This window comes from Gouania willdenowi, chromosome 2 (genome assembly GCF_900634775.1).
Source record: "Gouania willdenowi chromosome 2, fGouWil2.1, whole genome shotgun sequence".
Taxonomy (NCBI): Eukaryota; Metazoa; Chordata; class Actinopteri; order Blenniiformes; family Gobiesocidae; genus Gouania; species Gouania willdenowi.
The window spans coordinates 7,309,127-7,330,166 of record NC_041045.1 but is presented as its reverse complement, the minus strand read 5'-3'; the positions used below and the strand labels follow the sequence as shown (position 1 = coordinate 7,330,166).

General features: G+C 38.2%; 1 protein-coding gene across 4 annotated transcripts in view; it reads right to left on the bottom strand.

The window, feature by feature from the left end:
* Positions 1-21,040, bottom strand: part of LOC114477166 (histone deacetylase 4-like) — a 66,490-nt gene that overhangs the window by 35,602 nt on the left and 9,848 nt on the right. Inside the window, exons 3-4 of one of the 4 annotated variants that reach the window (XM_028469332.1) lie at positions 14,664-14,732; positions 1,691-2,034 (exon numbers count right to left, since the gene is read on the bottom strand). In XM_028469332.1, the coding sequence (XP_028325133.1) occupies positions 1,691-2,034; positions 14,664-14,732 (413 nt within the window). Of the gene's footprint in view, positions 1-1,690; positions 2,035-7,973; positions 8,103-14,663; positions 14,779-21,040 lie in introns of those variants that run through there. The other 3 variants (XM_028469321.1, XM_028469349.1, XM_028469341.1) reach the window with 3 other exon arrangements.

Below are 21,040 nucleotides of genomic sequence, written 5' to 3'. Positions count from 1 at the left end.
GTAATTGTCAAACACCTCGTGGCGATATTTGATCAGCGTACCATAACGCCAAGCAATCAACCTCTAACGGTGTCGTTTTGACACTCTTCCAATCTGAGACATAAAAACATCTCTTTGCCAAGAGGACATGATGCGATGTTGGCTGAGCCTGAAGGTGAGAGCTTGTGATGAAAGGCTCATCACGGCGTTGGCTAGCTTTAACTTTTCAGTCAGAGCTTGGATAATATGAACGGAAAGACCTAAACTCTTAGGATTTTATGTGATAGCTTAATGTGTGTATATTATTTCCCTTTTGCAACATATTTGGGGTTATTCACTATAAAGTTTCAGAGACATTCTCCTCTAAGTCACTTTCACTGTGAAAGAGCTGTTCCAAAACCTCATTGATGGTAATCCTTTTCCGAAAGGACATTTTCGAGAGAGAGAGAGAGAGAGAGAGAGAGATAAAGGGAGAGAGTAGACTGCAAAACACAGACAAGTTTAACACAACTAAAACAGCTTGGGGTCAAAATGACCTCAGATGAACACCAACATTTGTACAGCACATTGAAAAAAATCATCATGATAATTTTATCCTTAAATCAATTGTACTTATCAAATTAGGAAAAGTCAAATGAGTCAACTATTACAACTACTTATTCAAGGCAAGGCAAGGCAAGGCAAATTTATTTATATTCAGCCCAACAGCAGCACGTGGCTGCTCCTCGGGGGGGGGAGTGGGGGGGGGGGGGGTTTCAGCCTTAGTGTGATGATGATCTAGATTTGTACATCCAGGTCACACTGACACGAGGCTGTGATCTGTGCTGTATTTTCAAGCTCTCAAAAGCAAATCACTGTCCAATATCAGTCAGACGACAGTTTGCTCTCAGCATCCCTGCAGTTATTTAATGACAAAGCAGTGTCTTGTTGTTGAAGTGTCACACTTTCACCTCATAGCAAAGTGACACAAAGATGACGAAGATGCTGAATTTGTAGTAATAATAATAATAATAATAATAATAATAATAATGAGAATATTTGCTTTTCCAGAAGAAAATGCAAGTGAGGATGCAGGTGATGAACCGCGTTGTCTAGCACTGCATTAGTCTAGCATTAGCATTAGCATTTAACCTATCATTAGCATTAGACAGCACTACCTAAGCAAGATCCAAGCAATAGCTTAGAATTAGCATCAGCCTAACATTACTAAAGCATTAACCTAGCACTGGATTAGCATTTGTCTAGCATCAACACTAACCTACCGTTTTAGTGGCCTAGCCAATGAACCCTCTGTGAAAAATTGCAGAAGATATGATGAAAATTGTTGAAATAGGTTGAAGGATCTAAAAAAAAACAAAAAAAAACAGCATTTTTTTTTTAAAAGCTGAAGAAAGTTGAAAAAGTTTGAAAAAAAATTTAATGTGTTAAAGGTATTGGCTGAAAGAAAAGAGAGAGTTCAAAGTTCAAGGTTTAAGATGTTGAAAATGTGTGATGTGGAAGGGGAACATAAAAAATTAAAAGTTGAATAGTTTAAAAAGTTTTAAAGTTAGATAAAAAGCAAATGTATAGCATAAATGCCAGAAAGGTGCGACACCAAACTTGTTGAAATCGATTGAAAAATGTGGGAGTAGTTGGAGTAAGGTTCCTTGTTGACTTTGGCATCAACCATTTTAAGCGACTAACATGGCGTTAAAGTGGATCAAAGTTCTACCTTAATGTACTCCTGGACCTGGGCCTCGTGCTGCCGGGACAGCTGCTCGTGCTGCCGCTGAAACTCGGCGATGAGGATCTGCCGCTGGATCTGTTGCTTCTGCTTCAACGCCAGCAGCTCCTGCTGCAGCTGCTGCTCACGCACCGAGGAGCCCGGTGCGCCACCACCCCCGCCCCCACCGCCACCCCCGCCCTGGCCAGTCCCAGCCAGGGAGCCGGGCGAATGCTGGGCGGGTGGAGACAGAGAGGACACCTGCTGCTGCTGCTGCTGGTGATGGTCCACACGCAGGTCCATGGGGATGGCGGCCGGGGGGAGACGCAGGGGAAGAGCCGAGTTTATGTCCACTGGAAGAATGAAGGGAGGAAAAAGGACGATGCATCAGACAAAGAGGTAAAATATACCCTTTCAAATTAAAATAGGCCTTTGTTTCTAAATCTGGATAGCCAGAAGTTTGGTGTCTGAGGACCTAATGTAGTAGGGGTGTACATTGCCATGATTTGCATGTCACAATACAAGATATCCTGGTACACATCACGATATCAATAATTAAAAATTTCACCTTTACAAGTACAAACTAGGGTTGGGCGATATGGACGTAAACTCACATCTCGATATTTTTTTATCAAAATGGCAATATGCTGTACGATATAAATCTCGATATTTGTTTCTCAAAAAACATCTTCCCAGAAAGATAATTCTGGGTTAAATTTGCTGATGCCAAATGTCACACAGGCTTATTTATGAACAAACAGCTGCCCAATTTGTGCCACTTTTGGCTTTTTCTCCTCTAAGGGACAGCATGTGTGAGTAAGTTCTGTAGTGTGGCTTGTTTAGTGGAAGGTCTGGGTGAGGACGCATTCATCGAACCATCTAACTGTGCTTTTCATGAGAAGTAGCGAAAGCAGCGACTCCTAAAAGGAGTATTTCAATACAAAATGAGCTATTAGAAAATATATATATCAATATAGGAGAAAATGAAACTTTCCATATCGCCAAAATAGAAATATATATATATATATTTTGAATCTCGATTCAAGATATATCGTTTTGGATCAATCCAATAATTGCACAGTGAAGTATTGCGATATATATTGCAAAATCAATTTCTTTCTTACACTCTTATTAAGTAAGGCTTCCAAATCTCAGCGATCACGGAAATCGGACGAAAATCACTAAATTCACACCCTGAGATGGAAATATTTTCTTTTTCTGTTGTTTTTTAAATTTCATTTTGACATTTATTCAAACATCATCAGGCAGAAATGGCAACATGACACAATATATACCCACACATACATGCTTTGGCACAATATCCCTCATTTCAATGACCTTTTTCTTAGTAAACGGGTGGGTTTAATAAATCATAAATATGAATTAATTGCTATGGATTGAATGCATTGCAAAAAAGACAAAAATGTCAAATGTTGTGCAAAATCTCGTGACACAAAATTCCAGATTTGTCCTCCTGAAATGGAAATAGCTACCACACAGATTCAATCCTAATCTAAATATTTTAGGACCATGTCACGCATTTCCACCATGTTTTTACTGTAAAAGTAATATTGTAGCGCAATGTCATGTCATACTGTATTAGCATATCTCTTTTCTTGAAAAATGTTGCACGACAGTTGGAAATGTGAATCGTGTTTTTTTAATTTCATTAATGGACATGGACACCCCCTATTTTCTAATAAATTATGTTATTTCATTCATTTTTTGTAGACTGTTCTCATATTTATTCATAAATAAAAGCATTTGTAGGTAGGGATGTAACGATTAATCGTAAGGCAGTTAAAAATCGATTCATAGGTATCACGGTTGATATCGATTTTCTGAAAATTGAATCGCAGTACTTTTTTTTACAAGTGTAGGCGGCGGGCGGAGTCTGCTAATACTTTCTTTCTGGCCGCCTTCTACTCTTAAATATGTTAATAAATGATTCATTACCCCTTAAGCACCGAAAGAATATCTGTAATATTACTTGAATATCTGTAAAAGTCACGTTTTTCTATTAGCTCTGTCTGCTAGCATAGCATTTCTTCTTCACTGCAAGATATCTGCATGCCAACCGACCACTGTGTTACCAGCGCCCTCTGCTGGTCCAAACAAATATGACGTAAATCAGTGTAATCACGGTTTTTTTTTTTTTTTTTTTTTTAAGTCCAATTGTTAAGGCACAAAATACATTTTCAGTTGCACTTTTAAAAGAAAAAGAACTATTTTGCAGTTTTGCATTGTTTATTATAGAACCAGAATTTAAATTAATAGGCTTCATTTTCATTTGTATTATTCCTTTATTTATTTCATTCAAGATATATTTTTAGTTAAATTGCATTGTTTTGAATTGTTTATCAAGGAATTCTTTTGACAATGAAAAATAAAAGGAAAACAGTACAGTATTTTCTAGTTTTTTTCCCAAAAAAAAAAATTTGTCTACAGTTCCATTTTGTAAAATAAATCGTGAGAGAATCGTATCGTGAACCCAGTATCGTGAATCGAATCGTATCGGGAGTTGAGTGAATCGTTACATCCCTATTTGTAGGTATAATGAGCATTTCTACAGTTCATATGTAAAACTTTTAATGAAATATTGGTCGAGATTGAAAGAGATTTGAGGAAAAACGTTCTTGCTTGTGCATAAAAATGTAAATTAGCTCTTGTTTTGATGTCCCGAAGTTTAGTGTGATCCGTGCTTTTATTGGAAGGTATTTATTTATTTGAGATCGCTTACAGTGATTCATCAATGTAAAACATGACACCGGCGAAGCTTGATCTGATGATGCATCTTAATATCTGTCCAAACTAATCAATCTAGTCTTTGTCTTTGCTGAGGCAAGCACTAATCTTCAAAGCCCAAGAGGGAATCATCAAAACAAGTCATATACACATACAGCTTCAAATTGCATTAAAATAACTGTAAAAAAAAAACAAACCATCTTAAACCATCACAACAATGATGGCATTGACCCCCGAGTTAGGTCGAGAGTTCAAACCACCCTCGAGTCACTGCACAGGAAGTTGTCCAATCAAGCCACTTCCTCCCCATTTAATGTGAATAAATAGGAGTCGAAGGTCTGATTATTTTTATTATTATTATTTCACACGGAGTGAGAACATGCGACACTCATGATTGAACGGGGCAGAAGTCAGAGAGAAGGAAGGGGTTTTTAATATTCCCCCAAAAAGAGATGCTTCCTGTAATTTTGTAATTAGCCTTATATATATATATACATTATTAGATATTATTTACAGAAGATTATTGCATTCACAAAAAAATCACATTCAGGCTATTTTTTTCATGGTTTTTGAACAAATTATTTTTTCTTCTGTCTTTCATTTTTTCTGACTAATTTTTTGTTTTGTTTTACGGACACATTTTTTTTCTGAGCTTAGAAAACATTACTTTGAAAAACAGAAAAAAATTCAGAAAAACTGCATTCGTTTTTTTTTTTTTCAAGTGAATGCAATACGCTTCCAAAATTATTATATGCTATTAATAAAATATCTAGTACAAGTCACAGCTTTCATTTTAAATTGAGTAAAGTTGCAAATTATTAGGGGTGAGTATTGGCAAGGATGTTGCAATATGATACGTATCGCGATACGTGGGTCACGATACGATATCGCAATATCCTACCCAGTTAATATCAAAATTAAACATAGAGATGAAAAAAAAAGATTCATCAGAAGATATTGATCATTCAGAGGACAAATTGAGTCAAAACTATTTGCTTCAAAACATCCTATTTATTATTTATTATTGGTGTTTTGCACATTTTCACTGAAAAAAAATGCAGTGTTAAACACTGCCATCATAAAATAAGTTTCTTCTCACTGAAACTACTGTGTAGAAGTCTCAAAGTAACCATGACAACATAATGACGTCATTGTAACAACTGTAAGTGAGAACATTAATGATAAATCACCCTGAGTTACTGACAATGCACAAAAACAAGAAAAAGATAATGTATCCTATTGTATCAGTTTAAACACTGATCTGAACAGATTATATGAAAATAAAATGTCTGTGTATACATACTGCCATCATAAAATGAAGTGCATCAAATAACCATTGCAACACATTGAAAGCATTGTAACCACCACTAAAATATTGCACAAATACACAAAAATATTGATTAAATGTCCAAAAAAAAAAAAAAATTGATTTTTTTAAGATAAATAAAAAATTGATTTTTTAAGATAAATAAAAAATTGATTTTTTAAGATAAATAAAAAATTGATTTTTTAAGATAAATAAAAAATTGATTTTTAAATTTAAAAGAAAATCGATTTTTTTTAAATTAAAAAGAAAATCAATTTTTTTTTAAATTAAAAAAAAAAAAAATCAATTTTTTAAATTTAAAAAAAAAATCGATTGAAAATCAGCACCCAAAAAAAAAAAAATCGTGATATATCGTGAAATCGATTTTTTTTTCACACCCCTACAAATTGTACTCCAGAAATGACAGTACACAAAAATATTGATTAAATGTCCAAAAAAAAAAAAAAAAAAATTTATTTTTTTAAGATAAATAAAAAATTTATTTTTTAAGATTAATAAAAAATTGATTTTTAAATTTAAAAGAAAATCAATTTTTTTTTTAAATTAAAAAAAATAAATCATTTTTTAAATTAAAAAAAAAATCGATTGAAAATCAGCACCCAAAAAAAAAAAAAATCGTGATATATCGTGAAATCGATTTTTTTTTCACACCCCTACAAATTGTACTCCAGAAATGACAGTACTCATATATGTATAAAACATTACAGTGAAACAAAGCTCTTGTGGCCGAAGGGAATGTTACATTTTTCACATTCACTGCATCAGCGATTCATTACGTTTGCCTTTCGCAACGTTTATCAGTTCCTCAGATGTTCAAATAGCTTTACATCTTTAGTTTACAACAGTTTTTCTGTTGCCACTTGTGCACATTACCAACTATCACTGTGCCAGGAAATGATTCTCCTCTATCACGAGTAATGAGTTTGATGTAAAAACATTTACTACGGCACTTACTAAAAACAACAAGTGCAAACAACATGTATCTGTTGTCTGATTCAGCATCTTTTAATCAAACTTTGCTTCGTTTTGCAACAATCTCACACAGAGAAACGTCATCATCTTAAGTGCTCGGGATAATTTGGTTAAAAAGTCAGAAATCCAAAAGAGTCAGATCTTTAATCATATTTCCCAACAACGCTTCCCTTTTATGACTTGACGTGGGTTGTAATGAGTCACTTTCAACAGTTGGAAGTTGTGAGTCAGGGTCATTCAAGAGAAGATTTCAAAAAGTTACTTCCTGTTGTGTTTTCAAGGTCCGTTACAAGGCTGTGAGTGTGATTATTTATTCAGTATTTTAGTCTATTTACCGTAAAAACGTGAAAAAAGCCGACATTCTAGCGTCATAATCTGGCCTGATTTCATCGTAAGTGAATCGTCTATTGAAACCAATGCACGCAATGACAAATAAAAATGCTTCTGCATCCTTAGCAACGCCTTAGCAACAGGATAAAGCAGGAGGAATGTACGTCAAAATGTAAAATTGAAAATGTATTTACTTGCGAGAATGTGCACATGTCAGTTTTCAGTTTTCAGTTTTACAGTCAAGGACTTTAATGCAACATAGGCTCAATTTTGGATTTTTGAATTTTTGAACTGTGGGAGGGGTTTTAAAAGTTTTACATTTAAAGTAGGTTTAACAATACAGTAGTTTATACAAAATTTGGGGATTTTTTTTCACGCAGAAGAAAGAAAAAGAGGAAGAAGACAAAGACTGACAACAGAAATACACAGTTATTACGAAACATGACAAAAACACACAAGTTGACAAAGAAAATGCACAAAAATTATTCCATAAATCAAAACAAAAAGGAGCTGCAAAATAAACTAAATTACTCCAGACATAAGAAATACAAAACAAGAACAACAGCAAAAATGCCAGACACAAGAAGAAAAAGAAGAAGAATTTGAAAAAAGAAAAATGATTTAAGGAATTTGAAGAAAAAAAATTACGAATTTGAAAAATGTGAAGAAGAGAAAAAATAAGAAGAATTTGAAGAAGAAAAAGAAGAGTTTACATGTATTTATCCAACGTGGGGCACGTGCAGAAGCATGAATGAACATTAGGAGCCAACAATGGTGCAACACACACGCTTGTACATAATGTTCCCCTGTATACACGTCGTCCCTGGACACATCATTCACCACCCAAACACTCAGCATCGTCACAGTCGGCTTTTACAACACAGGAGCAACGAGAAGCAAGGACATGGACTCATTTACCCATCACCGTGCACTCCTCCTCTTCCTCCTCTAAGCCGCCTCCTCCTCCTCCTCCTCTTCACTGCACCTCCTCATCCCCAGCCTTCGGTCTAACACAAGGTGTGAGGATACGCCTCCCTCGCCTGCGTCCGTCACTGTGGGCTCGCCGTGCGCCCTGACTCCTGTTTTAACCTCCCTCCCTCTCCCTATCTCTCCCCTCCCATCATCCCTCGTTTGCCCAGTGATGACATCACAGGGCAGTCTCAGGCAAGCAGCCTGTTTATTCTGCAGCCCGCTGCTTTTCCAGGAATCTACGTCACACACACACGCACGCACACACACACGCACGCACACACACACACTTTCCATGCTTCTCAAACCAAGGTAAGCCCTCCTCACTGGTTTGTGGTGAATCAGAAGTCTCCAGTCTGCTTCACTCACAGGCGTCCCCTTCCCACCCACACACACTCGCACACATATACACACACGTAAATAGCCCCCCACCCCCCCCCCACCCCCCGTGTGGTTTAATACTAGGTGCTCAAATTCCCGGCATGGAATTTCCCAGTATTTCCCAAACAAATGAAACCACAAAATGGTTTCAGGTGAAGCAGGGTAAAGGACTGTGGCCCACAACGAGGCTCCCCACATGTTTGCATACTGGCATCTCACTAAGGACAGGGATGCTACGGCTAACGCTTTACACACAGTCACAACTCAGTCAGCGATGGAAACGATTCTACGGCTGTTTCTGTGTTCATCCAATGAGGATCCTGCCTATAGAAATCAGAGATTGGCCATTCTTGTATATTGTTGCTGATTTGTGTGTATTTAGTGTGATTTTGTATATTTTTCTGTCATTTTTGGATATTTTTGCTTACGTTTTGTATTTTTCTTGCCTTTTTATTTGTTATTTTGTATATTTGTCTGTCATTTTTGTATGTCTTTGGTGTTTTCTGTATTTTTCTTGTGCTTTTTTTTTATTTTTGAATATTTATGCTGTTGTTTTGTGTGTTTTTGGTTTAATTTTTTTAATATGTTTTTTTCCAATTTTATGTGTTTTTAAATTTATTTGTGTAGGTGCTTGTTTAGAAAAATCCTTGTGCTTTTAGGGTCATTTTTATGTATTTCTGTTGTCATTTTGTTGTCGTCTTGTGAGTTTCTGGAGTCATTTCTTAATAGCTTGTTGTCAGTAATATTTGTTTGAGTCATTTTTTAGTTACACGAGGAACACGTTTTTTCAAAATAAAAGTGCGTGCACATTGAAAGAAAGCTTCATTTTTATTACAAAATAGGGATTTCCTTTTGTTCCCTGTACTTGAATGATAATAAAAACAATGTTTATGTTTCTTTTAAAAATAAGGATTGCATTTTTTTCTGCTGAAACGTCACTTTTACAATTAAAATATGGTCATATCGCCTTTAATTAAATAGTTTTAATAGAACTACCAACAGTGAAGTCGCTGTTATCTCATGTTCCACCAACCTGGCAACCACATGTCACATTCGTACCGTTGTTTAACTGATGCACAGCGGATAGAAGGTAAAATGGGGGCACTGTTACAAAATCAAAACAGAGGCAAGACGTGGCGTCTCCGGGGAGCGCGTGCGGAGCTTCCATTAGGATTACACAACAGAGAGACTCAGTAGCAGTTTGACAGGCGCGCCACTTCAAACCCAGCTTTAAATAAACTTTGTCTTTGGAATCTGAGGAGAGAGGACCTCGCATTTGACTCCTTTCAACATTTGGAAGTTTCTTCACATAAGATATGTTACTGTTTTCAACATGAGGATGAAACGCTTCGAGGGATTACGTTCTACTCTCTACTTCCCAAAAAAAGTTCACAGCAGCTCTCCTGGATCAACAAAGCTCCAAAAACACATAGGACAACAACATAAAATGCACAAAAACCACTGAAAAATGCAGAAAATCACACACAAAGTGAGAGGAAAATATACTAAATGACTTCAGAAACATACAACATGACAAATACACACGCATATCAAGAAAAATATACAAAAATGGCAGGACAATGGTAGAACAACAAACAAATTACTCCAAAAACACTTGAGATGACTTCATAAATACACAAAAATAACTGAAAAAGATACAAAACAACAACAAAAGCACATAAATGTGAAGAAAGTATAGAAAATCACTCCAGAAACACATGAAACGACAAACAAAAATATGCAAACGATAACAAAAACGACTATTAAACTACATAAAATTACTGATGCACACAAAAATGACAGGAAACCATATAGAACGTGAACAAAAACACACATGACGAGTGCAAAAACACAGAATACGACGACAAAAAAACACAAACAACAAAGGACACACAATATACAGAACAACAAAACTACTTGAAATCACCGTCCAAAACACACGAGAGGATTACAAAAATACACAAAAACTACAGAAAAATACACAAATGACAAGAAAACATACAAAACAACAACAAAAACACCCAAACCTTTGGTTCTCTCCTGTATTATTGCTCAGCTCGGTCTTTATTCTAAATGCCAACATGAATTTTAATAATGTGGCCACATTTTTGTCATAAAAGTTGTCCATCTCTGTTGATCTGAACTAAAGCAGTGGGACTTGTCATTGTGACATAACCCCATGTGGCACCGTGACCTCTTAGATGAATGAGTGGTAAGAGAAAGGTACAAAGAAGGCTTGGCTGAGGGAACGTGCAGGTCTCGTTCTGCTAAAAGCAAGCTGCAACCTGTCACTGTCCTGATGACATCACACCTCAGCTCTTTCACAACAAACGAGGATAAAAAATGTTCAGATGGCGCCGCCGGCAACAGATACATAAATAACTTCACATCCTTGTGAATCTGCTCAACCAACAACTAATGTGATCATTCCTGACAGCAGAAAATGTTTCTTAAATATTTTTTTTATTCTGCTTGTCTATTATTACCACTATTAATATAAAACTTTTACTGTTAATATTGACTTTTTGGTTTATCCTTGATCCTGTTGTTTTTATTTTTGTTTAATGCACGTAATTACAATACCAAATGTGGAAATCTTTGTTAATTGAAAGTCAAAAATGAACAACAAAGAATTTTTTTTTTTTTTTTTAAAGTTGATTAATTTGTCTTTATTTACAAAAAAAATACGTTTTAAATCACAAACCTTAGCTTGAATGTAATCAATTATAAGCCAGTATATCAAATACTGTAATAAATGCATTTTCATTCATTTTCTGTCCCATTTATTAGTCTTAGGGATTAAACTAATAGGACCTCAGATTTTCCGGGAGCGCAGAAAACAACAGAAGTCACATCCTCAAACAAAAATTTTTCAAATAATTTCTATTTTCTTTTTTTTTTTTTTTTAATCTAAGACACTATTAAATAGGGGTGGAAACCTCTGGGTACCTCACGATACGATACACAGCTCACGATAATGATTATCTCACAATATGACAATACTGCGATTATCGATATATTGGTCAGAAATCAATCTATGATCATCTATGACAACAAGAGAAAAAAAAGATTAAGGGAAAAAATACAATTTTTATTTCATATCTCTAAAAGACAATAAATTGAAAAAGTGTCCTATGAACAGTGACACTATTTTAGTGTAACATTTCTGTGAAGACGTACCTGCACATTTTAGTGAAAAAGCAGAAAAGGTTTTGAAAATAAAAAATAAAAAAATCGATGCTCAGCGGGAGCATATCGATAATCGATTGTGCGGAAAAATATCACGAGATATCGCCGTATCGAGATATTGTCACACTCCTACTATCAAATACCATTTATTTTTCACTGTAAAACGGGTGCATTAGCATTAGCAAGCGGAGCACACGGCTGGATGTCAAATCTCGCTAAAAATCCTGTGTGATCTCGTGGTGTGTATACATTTGAAATTATATATAACGACAACAAAACTACACAAATTGACCCCAAAACACAAAAGAGGATTTCATGAATACACAAAAATAACTGATAAATATACAAAACAACAACAAAAACACATAAATTAGCAAGTGTAGCCAACAAATCTTGCGCAAAATCCTGCGTAATTTCATGGTTGTGTGTATAAATTAGACAAATATACGTAACAATAATTTCATTTATTCAAAAATTCATCTTCTGTCCCATTTATTAGTCTTAAGGATCACCTGTTACACCAATAGGGGCTCGGATTTTTTTTTTTTTTTTTTAAATCACGTTTTAGCTCAGTTTTTTTTTTTTTTCATTTTTATTTTATTGTTTAAGATTGTGTGTCATCTTAATTTATCTTTTTTAAAGAACAAAAATTTTAAAATCTCTAAAATACATTTTAATTTTTCAGAAATTTCAGGTGACCCCACCTGGGGTCCCAATCCCAAGATTGAAAAACCCCTTTAGTGGCTCCTAAATAGGTTTTTGTTCTATGATTTTTATCATTTCAGGTCATCTCACGCCTGGGGTGGGGCTAAGACTGATACTTTATTTGTTAATTTTACACTCCCTCTTTTAAGTACAGTCTGCAGTTCCATCGCGTACCCTCATTTGAGAAACACTGCCCTACACAAACGTGCTAAACGCATTTCCATGCAATGCAACAGTAAACGCTGAGTTACCTCCTATACGTGACCAGGCGGATGCACAACTTTCACCGCTTCCGTAGCGATTAGTAAAATACTGAGGGTCACTGACCACCACTCTATAAAACATTCACGTGAATGTTCAGTCTGGGTTTGCATGAAACCAGCGCTGCACACACACGGTGTCGCGTCGCTCAGCAGGTGCAGCAATCTCTGCTTTGCATTGCAAAATAATACACTGCACATTGTTTGCTGGAACTCATCTGCCAGCATTTGATTGCACCACAAGTTAAGAGTTATTATTACAACGACTGCAACACAGGTTTGAGTTCTTGTTGTTGTCACGAATACGATACGACATCAATGTGTTGTGTAAGCCGTCCCAACAGTCTGGCTCAACATTGTCTGGATAGGGAAAGGATTACAGAGACAGAACCCCACAGCTTCCTGATCGCTATCAAATACAGTTTGATACATGGGCAACTGGTGGCTCGGGGCCCATATGCAGCCCTGAAACTAAATGTGATCGACCGCACAAAAACAACTCCAGAAACACTCAAAACGACAACAAAAATTCACAAAATTACTCGAAAAACACACAACGACTACAAAAAAAACCAGAAAAATATAAACAAACAAGGACAAAAAACACACAAAATGATGGAAAAATCTACAAAAACAAAACAAGCCAACAAAAATATGTCAACTCCAATAAAAACACACAAACCACCATAAACGTGGAAGGATAATATAGAGAACAACCAAATTACACAACATTACTCCAAAAACACACAAGACAACAAAATTACACCAAAAACAAGCAAAATGAAGGAAAAATATATAAAATGACTTCAGAAACATAGAACATCACAAAAAAACACACATATAACAACAGAAATACACAAAATGGCCAGACAATAGCAAAACCACAACAAAATGACACAAGTTGACTTTGAAAATACACAAAAGATGAGAAAAATATAGAAAATGAACATACAGGATGACAAACTACATGAAATTACTTCAAAAACACAAAAAACGCACACAAAAATAACAGCTTTTACCATTTTTCATCTTTCACGAGAAATATCCAAACGAAGGCTGCAGTTTACGCTTTCACTGATTTCTCCTCCTTGTCACTTCATCTCCGTCCCCCATTTTTATTTCAGTGATTTTCACACGACAATAGTGATAGTGTCCCGTTATTACTATTACCTTGTATGGACAGACAGCCTCTAAAAAATAAAGTAAAAGTGGTCCTAAAAATTCCATGCTATCTTTATTTTGTTCAGTAGTGGTAAATAAATATCACAAAGTGGTGATTTCCAAGGATATTCATAAGGTGGTAAATAAATATTATAGCCAGGTGGTCATTTCTACCCAATCAAGGCGACAATGTCTTCACCAGAGAAGCCGCAAATGCCCCAGAAATGGGTGGAACCAAAGACCAAGTTTCCAGTTTCATATTGTTTGTTCTTACATTCCTAGTTTTCCGTAACTTTGGTTAATATTTTAATTTCCTGAGTCCACCCATGGTAGTTTACTTTCATTTTGTTAGGCATGGCTTAGTGGAAAATAAAAGAACTCGAACTTGTCGTGGTGAAAGGATTTGAGCTACAGACGTTTAAGAACCTGCAGCTTTTACCATTTTTAATATTTGATGAGATAACGTCCAAATTAAGGTACCAGATTACACTTTCGCTGATTTCTGCTTCTCTGTACCTCATCTCCATCCCCCTTTTTATTCCAGTACAGTCGCCTCCCCACTAACTACAGTACAACCCAACCAACGGTCTTCGTCTTGGAAGAATCCCCGTCCAACATTTGAACACCTTCCAGACTGCTCATTTCCATGTATATTTTGGTTCTTTCCAGACACGCAGAAGCCATTTTTTTGCGTAAAACCAGAGGCGTTAACCAAGCTTCTGGATTTCCATTCATGAAAAGGGGAAATGGGAAGATAGGTGAAGGCGATAACCAATCAGCTATCAGACTGAAAAACTGGATTTTTGCCTTCTCTGGGGAAGAATGTGACACTGCGGGGAGACAGATCTTCATGCAAAGTCATCCAGGTTGTGTTTAATAGTGATATCACGTATGTGCACACACCCCCACCAACACACACACACACACACACACTGCGTCCAACCTGTTGGGATGTGGTTGAGCACCGATGTCTTCAGGACCTCCAGTGACTGCTCTTTTCCCAGGATTCCCTCTGTGGGAGAGAGAGAACACTCAGCTTCAAAGATGGTCCGCAACATCGGGACGAGATTCCGAGGGAAGAAAAAAAAAAAAAAAAAAACAGCCCAAGAGAGCTACAGCTTCAGGTCATCAGCGCGGTGGCGAGCGTGCAACGAGACTCTGCTTCTTCTGCTGCTTCCACTACATGCGCTGGCGTCTGATTCATGAGTTTAGAAAAGCAGGCGGGCTGCGAGGGGGTGGAGGGGGGGCTGCCCGACTGCAGAGGGTCACCCCGAAATCAGCCCCCGAACATGAAAAAGCAAAGCAGCAGCAGAGGCAGCAGCGTCCATTGGCTTTGCAGGAGGAGGAAGGATGTTGTTGGGGCTCGGCTGCTCCTGCCTGTGCTCAGCATAGCAAATGTGGCTGGAACAGCAGCAGCAGCGAGGGGATGAGGTGGAGGGGGTGGATGGAGGCGGGGGTGGGGGGGCTCGAGAAGAAGAGGAGGTGGAGGGGGTAGAGGTAAAAATAGCTCACCCTTTTGTGTATAACAGCACATGCAGAGCACGCACGCTCAGCGACTGAGCGTGCGCCTCACCCGCGCGCGCGTGTGTGTGTGTGTGTGTGTGTGCATGCAAGTGTGTAGGCTGTAATTATAGTGGCAACATGAAAAGGCTTTTGTAGCTGCCGAGCCCTGGGAAGACATGGCTATAAAAAGCCGAGCGACAGAGAGGAGAGGGGTGGTGGGGTGTTGATGGGGGGGTGAGAGGAGAGGGATGCAGCAAGGAGATGATGGGGGGAGAACGGGGTGAGCAAGGATGGAAAGACAGAGGAAAAACAACAGATCGACGGCGCAAAGAGGGAGAAACTGACATGCGCTGGGACTTCAAACGAACATTTTGTATGTCTATATATACGGGGGGTGTATTTTTAGAACCGCATCGGCACCTGATCCGTGTGTGTATTCCGAGCACATGGCTTAGAGACATCTGCAAGCATGCTGGTATTCCTTTGGCGAGATAAAATAAAAACCAATGAAAAAACCCTCTTTTTAAGGTATAAAAAAACGAATGAAAACAGGCGAGTGTCTCACTGCTCATGATCTATTTCTGGAATTCTCCCCAGACCAGACTTGCTCACATGCACACAAACACTTAATTAGAACATGAAGCAGGAAGATGCGTTTTGATTATGCGTGTGCGCTCGTCTCACACCTCCTTGCATGTATTCCTGATGGACTTTGGCGTGGACTAGGGTTGACACCTTTTAGAAATGAAAATAAGGGGGATGCCGACCACAGATCGCCCCCCACGGGTCCAACTCATGCAGGGTGGGGCACCCGTGGCAGTGTTATTTATGTTTTGTAAAGCGTTGGGAAAGAAATCAGCCACATTTTCAGCCATTTTTTTTATTCTAGGGAATGTATATATATCTTTTTAATTTGTGTATTTATTTTGTTCACTCACAATTCATTAGTATGAATTGTTCTTTAAAGCTGTTGGAGAAGATCGTGTTTTAACCAGATAAAGACATAGTGTAGCCGTCATAGATCAATAAATCAAAGATCATTTGCTGGATAAAAAAGATGTAAAAGGTAGGAATTGCCACTCAAAACTTTGTTTTGATCTCCACTGTAAACACTTAATGGTTGATTCCGGCAAGTTCATTTTGTCGTCTTTTTTTGAATATGTTAAGGTTTCATTTATTCAGATAACTTTTTTCTGGAAATTTGATCTCCTGACTGCCAACTGTCAGTCTTCCTCAGAGGTGATTGCTTTGATGTAGCCCGATGAGTTCTTTCACAAGGAAAGCATCAAAGCATCTACTGATCGATTTCATGTGTCGATTTTTCTGAGGAAGAAAAGGAAGACGTTTCCTGAAAAAAACAAAACCTTAACATACTACTTGGTTTATTGATATTTCTCGGTAACGTTTCGCGTTGCATTATGGGATGTGGAGTCCCCTAGACGGAAGTCTTGCAGAGTGATGTCATATCATGGGGAGCGCATAAACCAAAACAAAAATGGCATCAAGTGAATCAATGACTGGCAAAGAAACACGACAACTCACAATAACAATGAGGTAAAAAAACCACTTCTTAATTATCAGAAATGTAACTTCGAACATCTTTGCATTCTTCTACCAGATTCCTCAATCCCACAATGCAATGCGCAAAGGTTTTCCTTAGTTCAAGCCACATGACCATTAGTCAAAAAATGTTTTTTGCAAGAAATACCCCTGCCATTGAGGTCTACACTTTGTCTTTATCTGTGTTAAACATTTAATGACCAAATTAAGGGCGATTCCACATTGTACAGGATGGGCAGTAAGTAATCCTAGTTTGAACCTCTCACTGCTCTCCATCAGATGAAAAAAACAAAACAAAATATTAAAGATGGTGGTCTGAGTATTCAAATTTGTGCCATGTGACATCTGTGTTCCTACCGCCTTACAATGTGTAAAGAGTGCTAGTTTGACACAGATGCAGGTGGTCAGTGTTAGGTGATATAAGCCCATTGAAACGACACACACTGTGTTCTGTTTTGCATTGGAAATCAGGTGCGTGATGACACCTGCGGGTTGGGGTAATTCTACACCGGGCTCTGCACAAATTGCCAACAGCAGCAGCTTTACGGTCTGACTTAAGTGCAGGAGAAAGTTAAAGGGGATAGATGTCTTCGTCTGCGGTTAGTGAGACAAAGCGTATAAGCTTTCTGTCCAAACCACACGGTTGACACCTGACACGCTCGCAGAGGCAACGACTGGGTAGCAGAGATGCAGCCGAGCAACAAACCACTTGTGCAACTACACAATGCTTGCTTGAGAAGGCCCTGCACCTTAACAACAGTGTCCGTTAATCTGAAATGTAGCCTAGATACCACCGCCGCCCCTCCTCCTCCTCCTCCTACTCCTTCGTCTTCAAGTCCTCCTTTCTCCCTCTTTCTCTCCATCCTTCTTTCCCAGCAGTCCCGGTGGGTTAGCATTGAGAGACTGAGAGCTATAAATAGCCTCCGCTCCCCTCAAGCTAAGAGTCAGTCAACTCAAGCAACAGCAGCTACTGCTTGTTTTAGAGTTATGATCGAAGGAGGAAGTGATGAGCTTCGCCTGCCGCACTTCTGCAGGGAGATAGGAAAACTGGACCCCCGACTCGCCAATTCGTTATTAAGTCTTTAGTTGATGAAGGCCTTTGAGATGTCTGTCTGCTTTGTGGTGCCGTTAACAGCAACAAGGGAGAGGGAGGAAGGATGCTCCAGCCTCATTACATTCTGTGCACTTCCGTACTGGCAGCTACGTCCAGGGTGACTCTTGTGAGCAAGGTGAACCAAGACAGGAACAATACAATTAATCAAGCACGCCTCTCCTTGAAGAGCCTTTTCCTTCGGGGGTGGCAGATACGCTTCCCTAGGGCACGGGCTGACGTCATGGTGGCTGATAAAAGAGAATGGCCGACCCCGGGGTGAGAACACATCAGTGAGCTTGGCCCAAACCTCAGCCAGAACCAGATTGCGTCCCTTCGTTCATTCCGGAACAAAACCACAACTCTGTTTGATGCAACCTATCAAGTTTATTAGAATTTGGACCATTTGAGTCTTAGGTTGCAAAATGATGACGCCTTGGAACTGCCATGTTGGGTCAGATGTGACAAATTGGCACTGATTAAAGGTTAGGGTTTATATCATTATTATTATTATTCTGCAGTTTCTGACAAGACAAATTCCTTGTATTGTAAACTCTACTTAGTAATAAAACTTTTTCTGATTCTGTTTCTTACTGGGGTGTCAATTTTTCCTTGATTGCAATAAAGACAAAAATAAATAAATAAAACAGAACAGAAAAACCAATCCAACCCGAGGTTTTTTGTCTTTATTAAAAATCGGGCCCCGACATGACTCCCTTAACCATATTTAGCATGTTTGCAACTATTTTGGGAGTTTAATAGCCAGTAAAGTCATCGAAACGGAAAACTGTAAATTGACGCAGAAAGGGGTGAACCCTGAACACGGAATTTGGGAAATTTTTAAAGTGAAGATCAGAGGCCCTAGATTAGCTCCCACCTTCTTTCTTTGATTTTAGTCTTTATTTCTGTTTTTGGAGGTAGAAATTAAATGAGTCAACCATAGCAAACATTTCACAGGTTTTTCTTCCAGAAGCTACCCCCCGCTGTGACGCTTTGCCACGCTGAATACATTAATTATTTAACCACCCTGCATGGATAATAGATTTCGATACATTTAAAGAGATTTTTGTATACTGACACAACCAAACGCTGAAGAAAACACACCCGTAGTAGGACAGAGGACATGGGCCAGGTTGGAACCCTAAACCCTGTGTCAAGCACCATGTCAAAAGTCGCGGGGATAGGGCTCAGCGGTGGCAGTGTAAACCGTAATTGCCGCTGACAGCTCATTGGCAGAACACAGTGTATCCTGTTTCTCAGCTCGCTGGAGACAAAAGAGACGGAGACAAAAGATGTGGCCAGTTTCCCTTCATTAGCTCATATTCGCTCTCAACTTCGAATCACACACCGCGGAATGCACTGAAAGTTTACGCTTGGGCACCTGTCGCCAACTTCGTCAATATAAGGAGAAGCCAAGTCTTTCACCAAAGGACTGTCGGAAAACTGAGCTTAGCACCATGTTTCTTCTTGAGGTTCACCCCCAACCCCCCACACTGTGACAAGCCAAATTGTTGGAACATGGAGAGATAAATGTCCTGTAAACAGTGGAGACGTGCAGGCAGCGCTGTGGGAAGCACTCTGTTGAAGTGATTTTTTTTTAATCAGTTATAATTTTCGCAAATTACACATTACATCGCCAGCACCAGGTCGGCGAAAAACAAACCCGACAAAAGCGGCTCAAAGCGACCGTGGACGAGGCTCGTGCAACCATCACAAGGACCCCCCGCCGGTTTCACACGCGGTGGTTGTGTCATGCGTGCACTTTTCCCCCACGCTTCGTTTTTAGCCACATGTAACGCGACAACAAAGCACTCACTCGTGAAGTGGAGAATCAACAAGGCAGACTATAAATACAGATTGTTTGTTTGCCATGCGTGCACGTGCAGATATCTGTATGTGTGCGTGTGTGTGTGGTTCTAAAAATAGACTGAGGGATAAGCCGGGCCCTCTTTATTGCAGTGAAAGCTTTTAACCCTTCATCCTCTGGATTTAGGCAGAGTGATGTGCGGAGAGGTGAACACAGGTCGCTGCAAGCAGAAATGTAAGTTTAATGCAGGGATTGTATAATACACACTTAGGTTTTACAGTCCCATCTCAGGAGGAAGTGTAGTGTAGTGTAGAGGCTTTTCCTCTTTACTTCTTTACTGTGCAGTGCACGCTTTAAATGATGGCGGGAACTTAAAATCGTTCATAGCTGCATGAGGACGCCAGGGTTGGATTCAGATATGGTGAAAAAAAACAGACTCAAATAAAATGCATTATTATTATTATTATTGGTGGTGGTTTCAAGTGCTGGAAATTGAATAATTAAAAGAATCTTATCAGTAACAAGGGTTTACAGCAGGGTTTTTCAACCTTGGGGTCGGGACCCCACGTGGAGTCGCCTGAAAATAAAATGGGATCACCTGAAATGTCTAGTAATAACAAAAAAGAAATAAATAAAATACACATTAAAATTGTAATGTTTTGATTCTTCTTTTTTAAATGTGATTTATTTTTTAACCGCAGCAGTGTCCTTAGAATAGGGGTTTTCAACCATGGGGTCGTGACCACATCTGGGGACGCCTGGAAATAAAATTGGGTCACCTGCAATGTCTAGTAATAATAATATAATTTTTTAAAATACACATTAAAATAACATTTTTTAATTTTTTTAATAAAAAAGAGGATTTATTTTGCACAATTAAAGAAACAATGAATAACATAACAGAAAAAGATAGAACAGAAGAAGAGCTGAAATAATTATTATGTACGTGTTTTATTTAAATAATAATGACTTTAAACATATATAATAATTTGAAAAAATATAAAAATAATACATAATAAAAAAGACATTATTATTGGTAAATGCAAATATGGTAAATGTCTCTCTGTGACATTTACAGAGAGAAGCTTCAAGTATATTTAAGTGAAATTTTGCAGCTTGTTTTTGTGGTTGTTTTATGCATATCACGTCCTAATATACGGTCCGATGAATTTGAAGAAAGGAGAACAAATATAAACTATCAAAGCCGGCGTGATGTGCCATGTCCAGGAGACACGAGTGTGCATGTGCCGTCGTGCACGGCCACGCAGCTGCTGATGTCTTAGGCATTGTGGTATTTCAAACAGCGCAATAGGAACCGAGCAGCTCGTAACCTAGATACAGCGAAGCCTTCGAGGAAGGG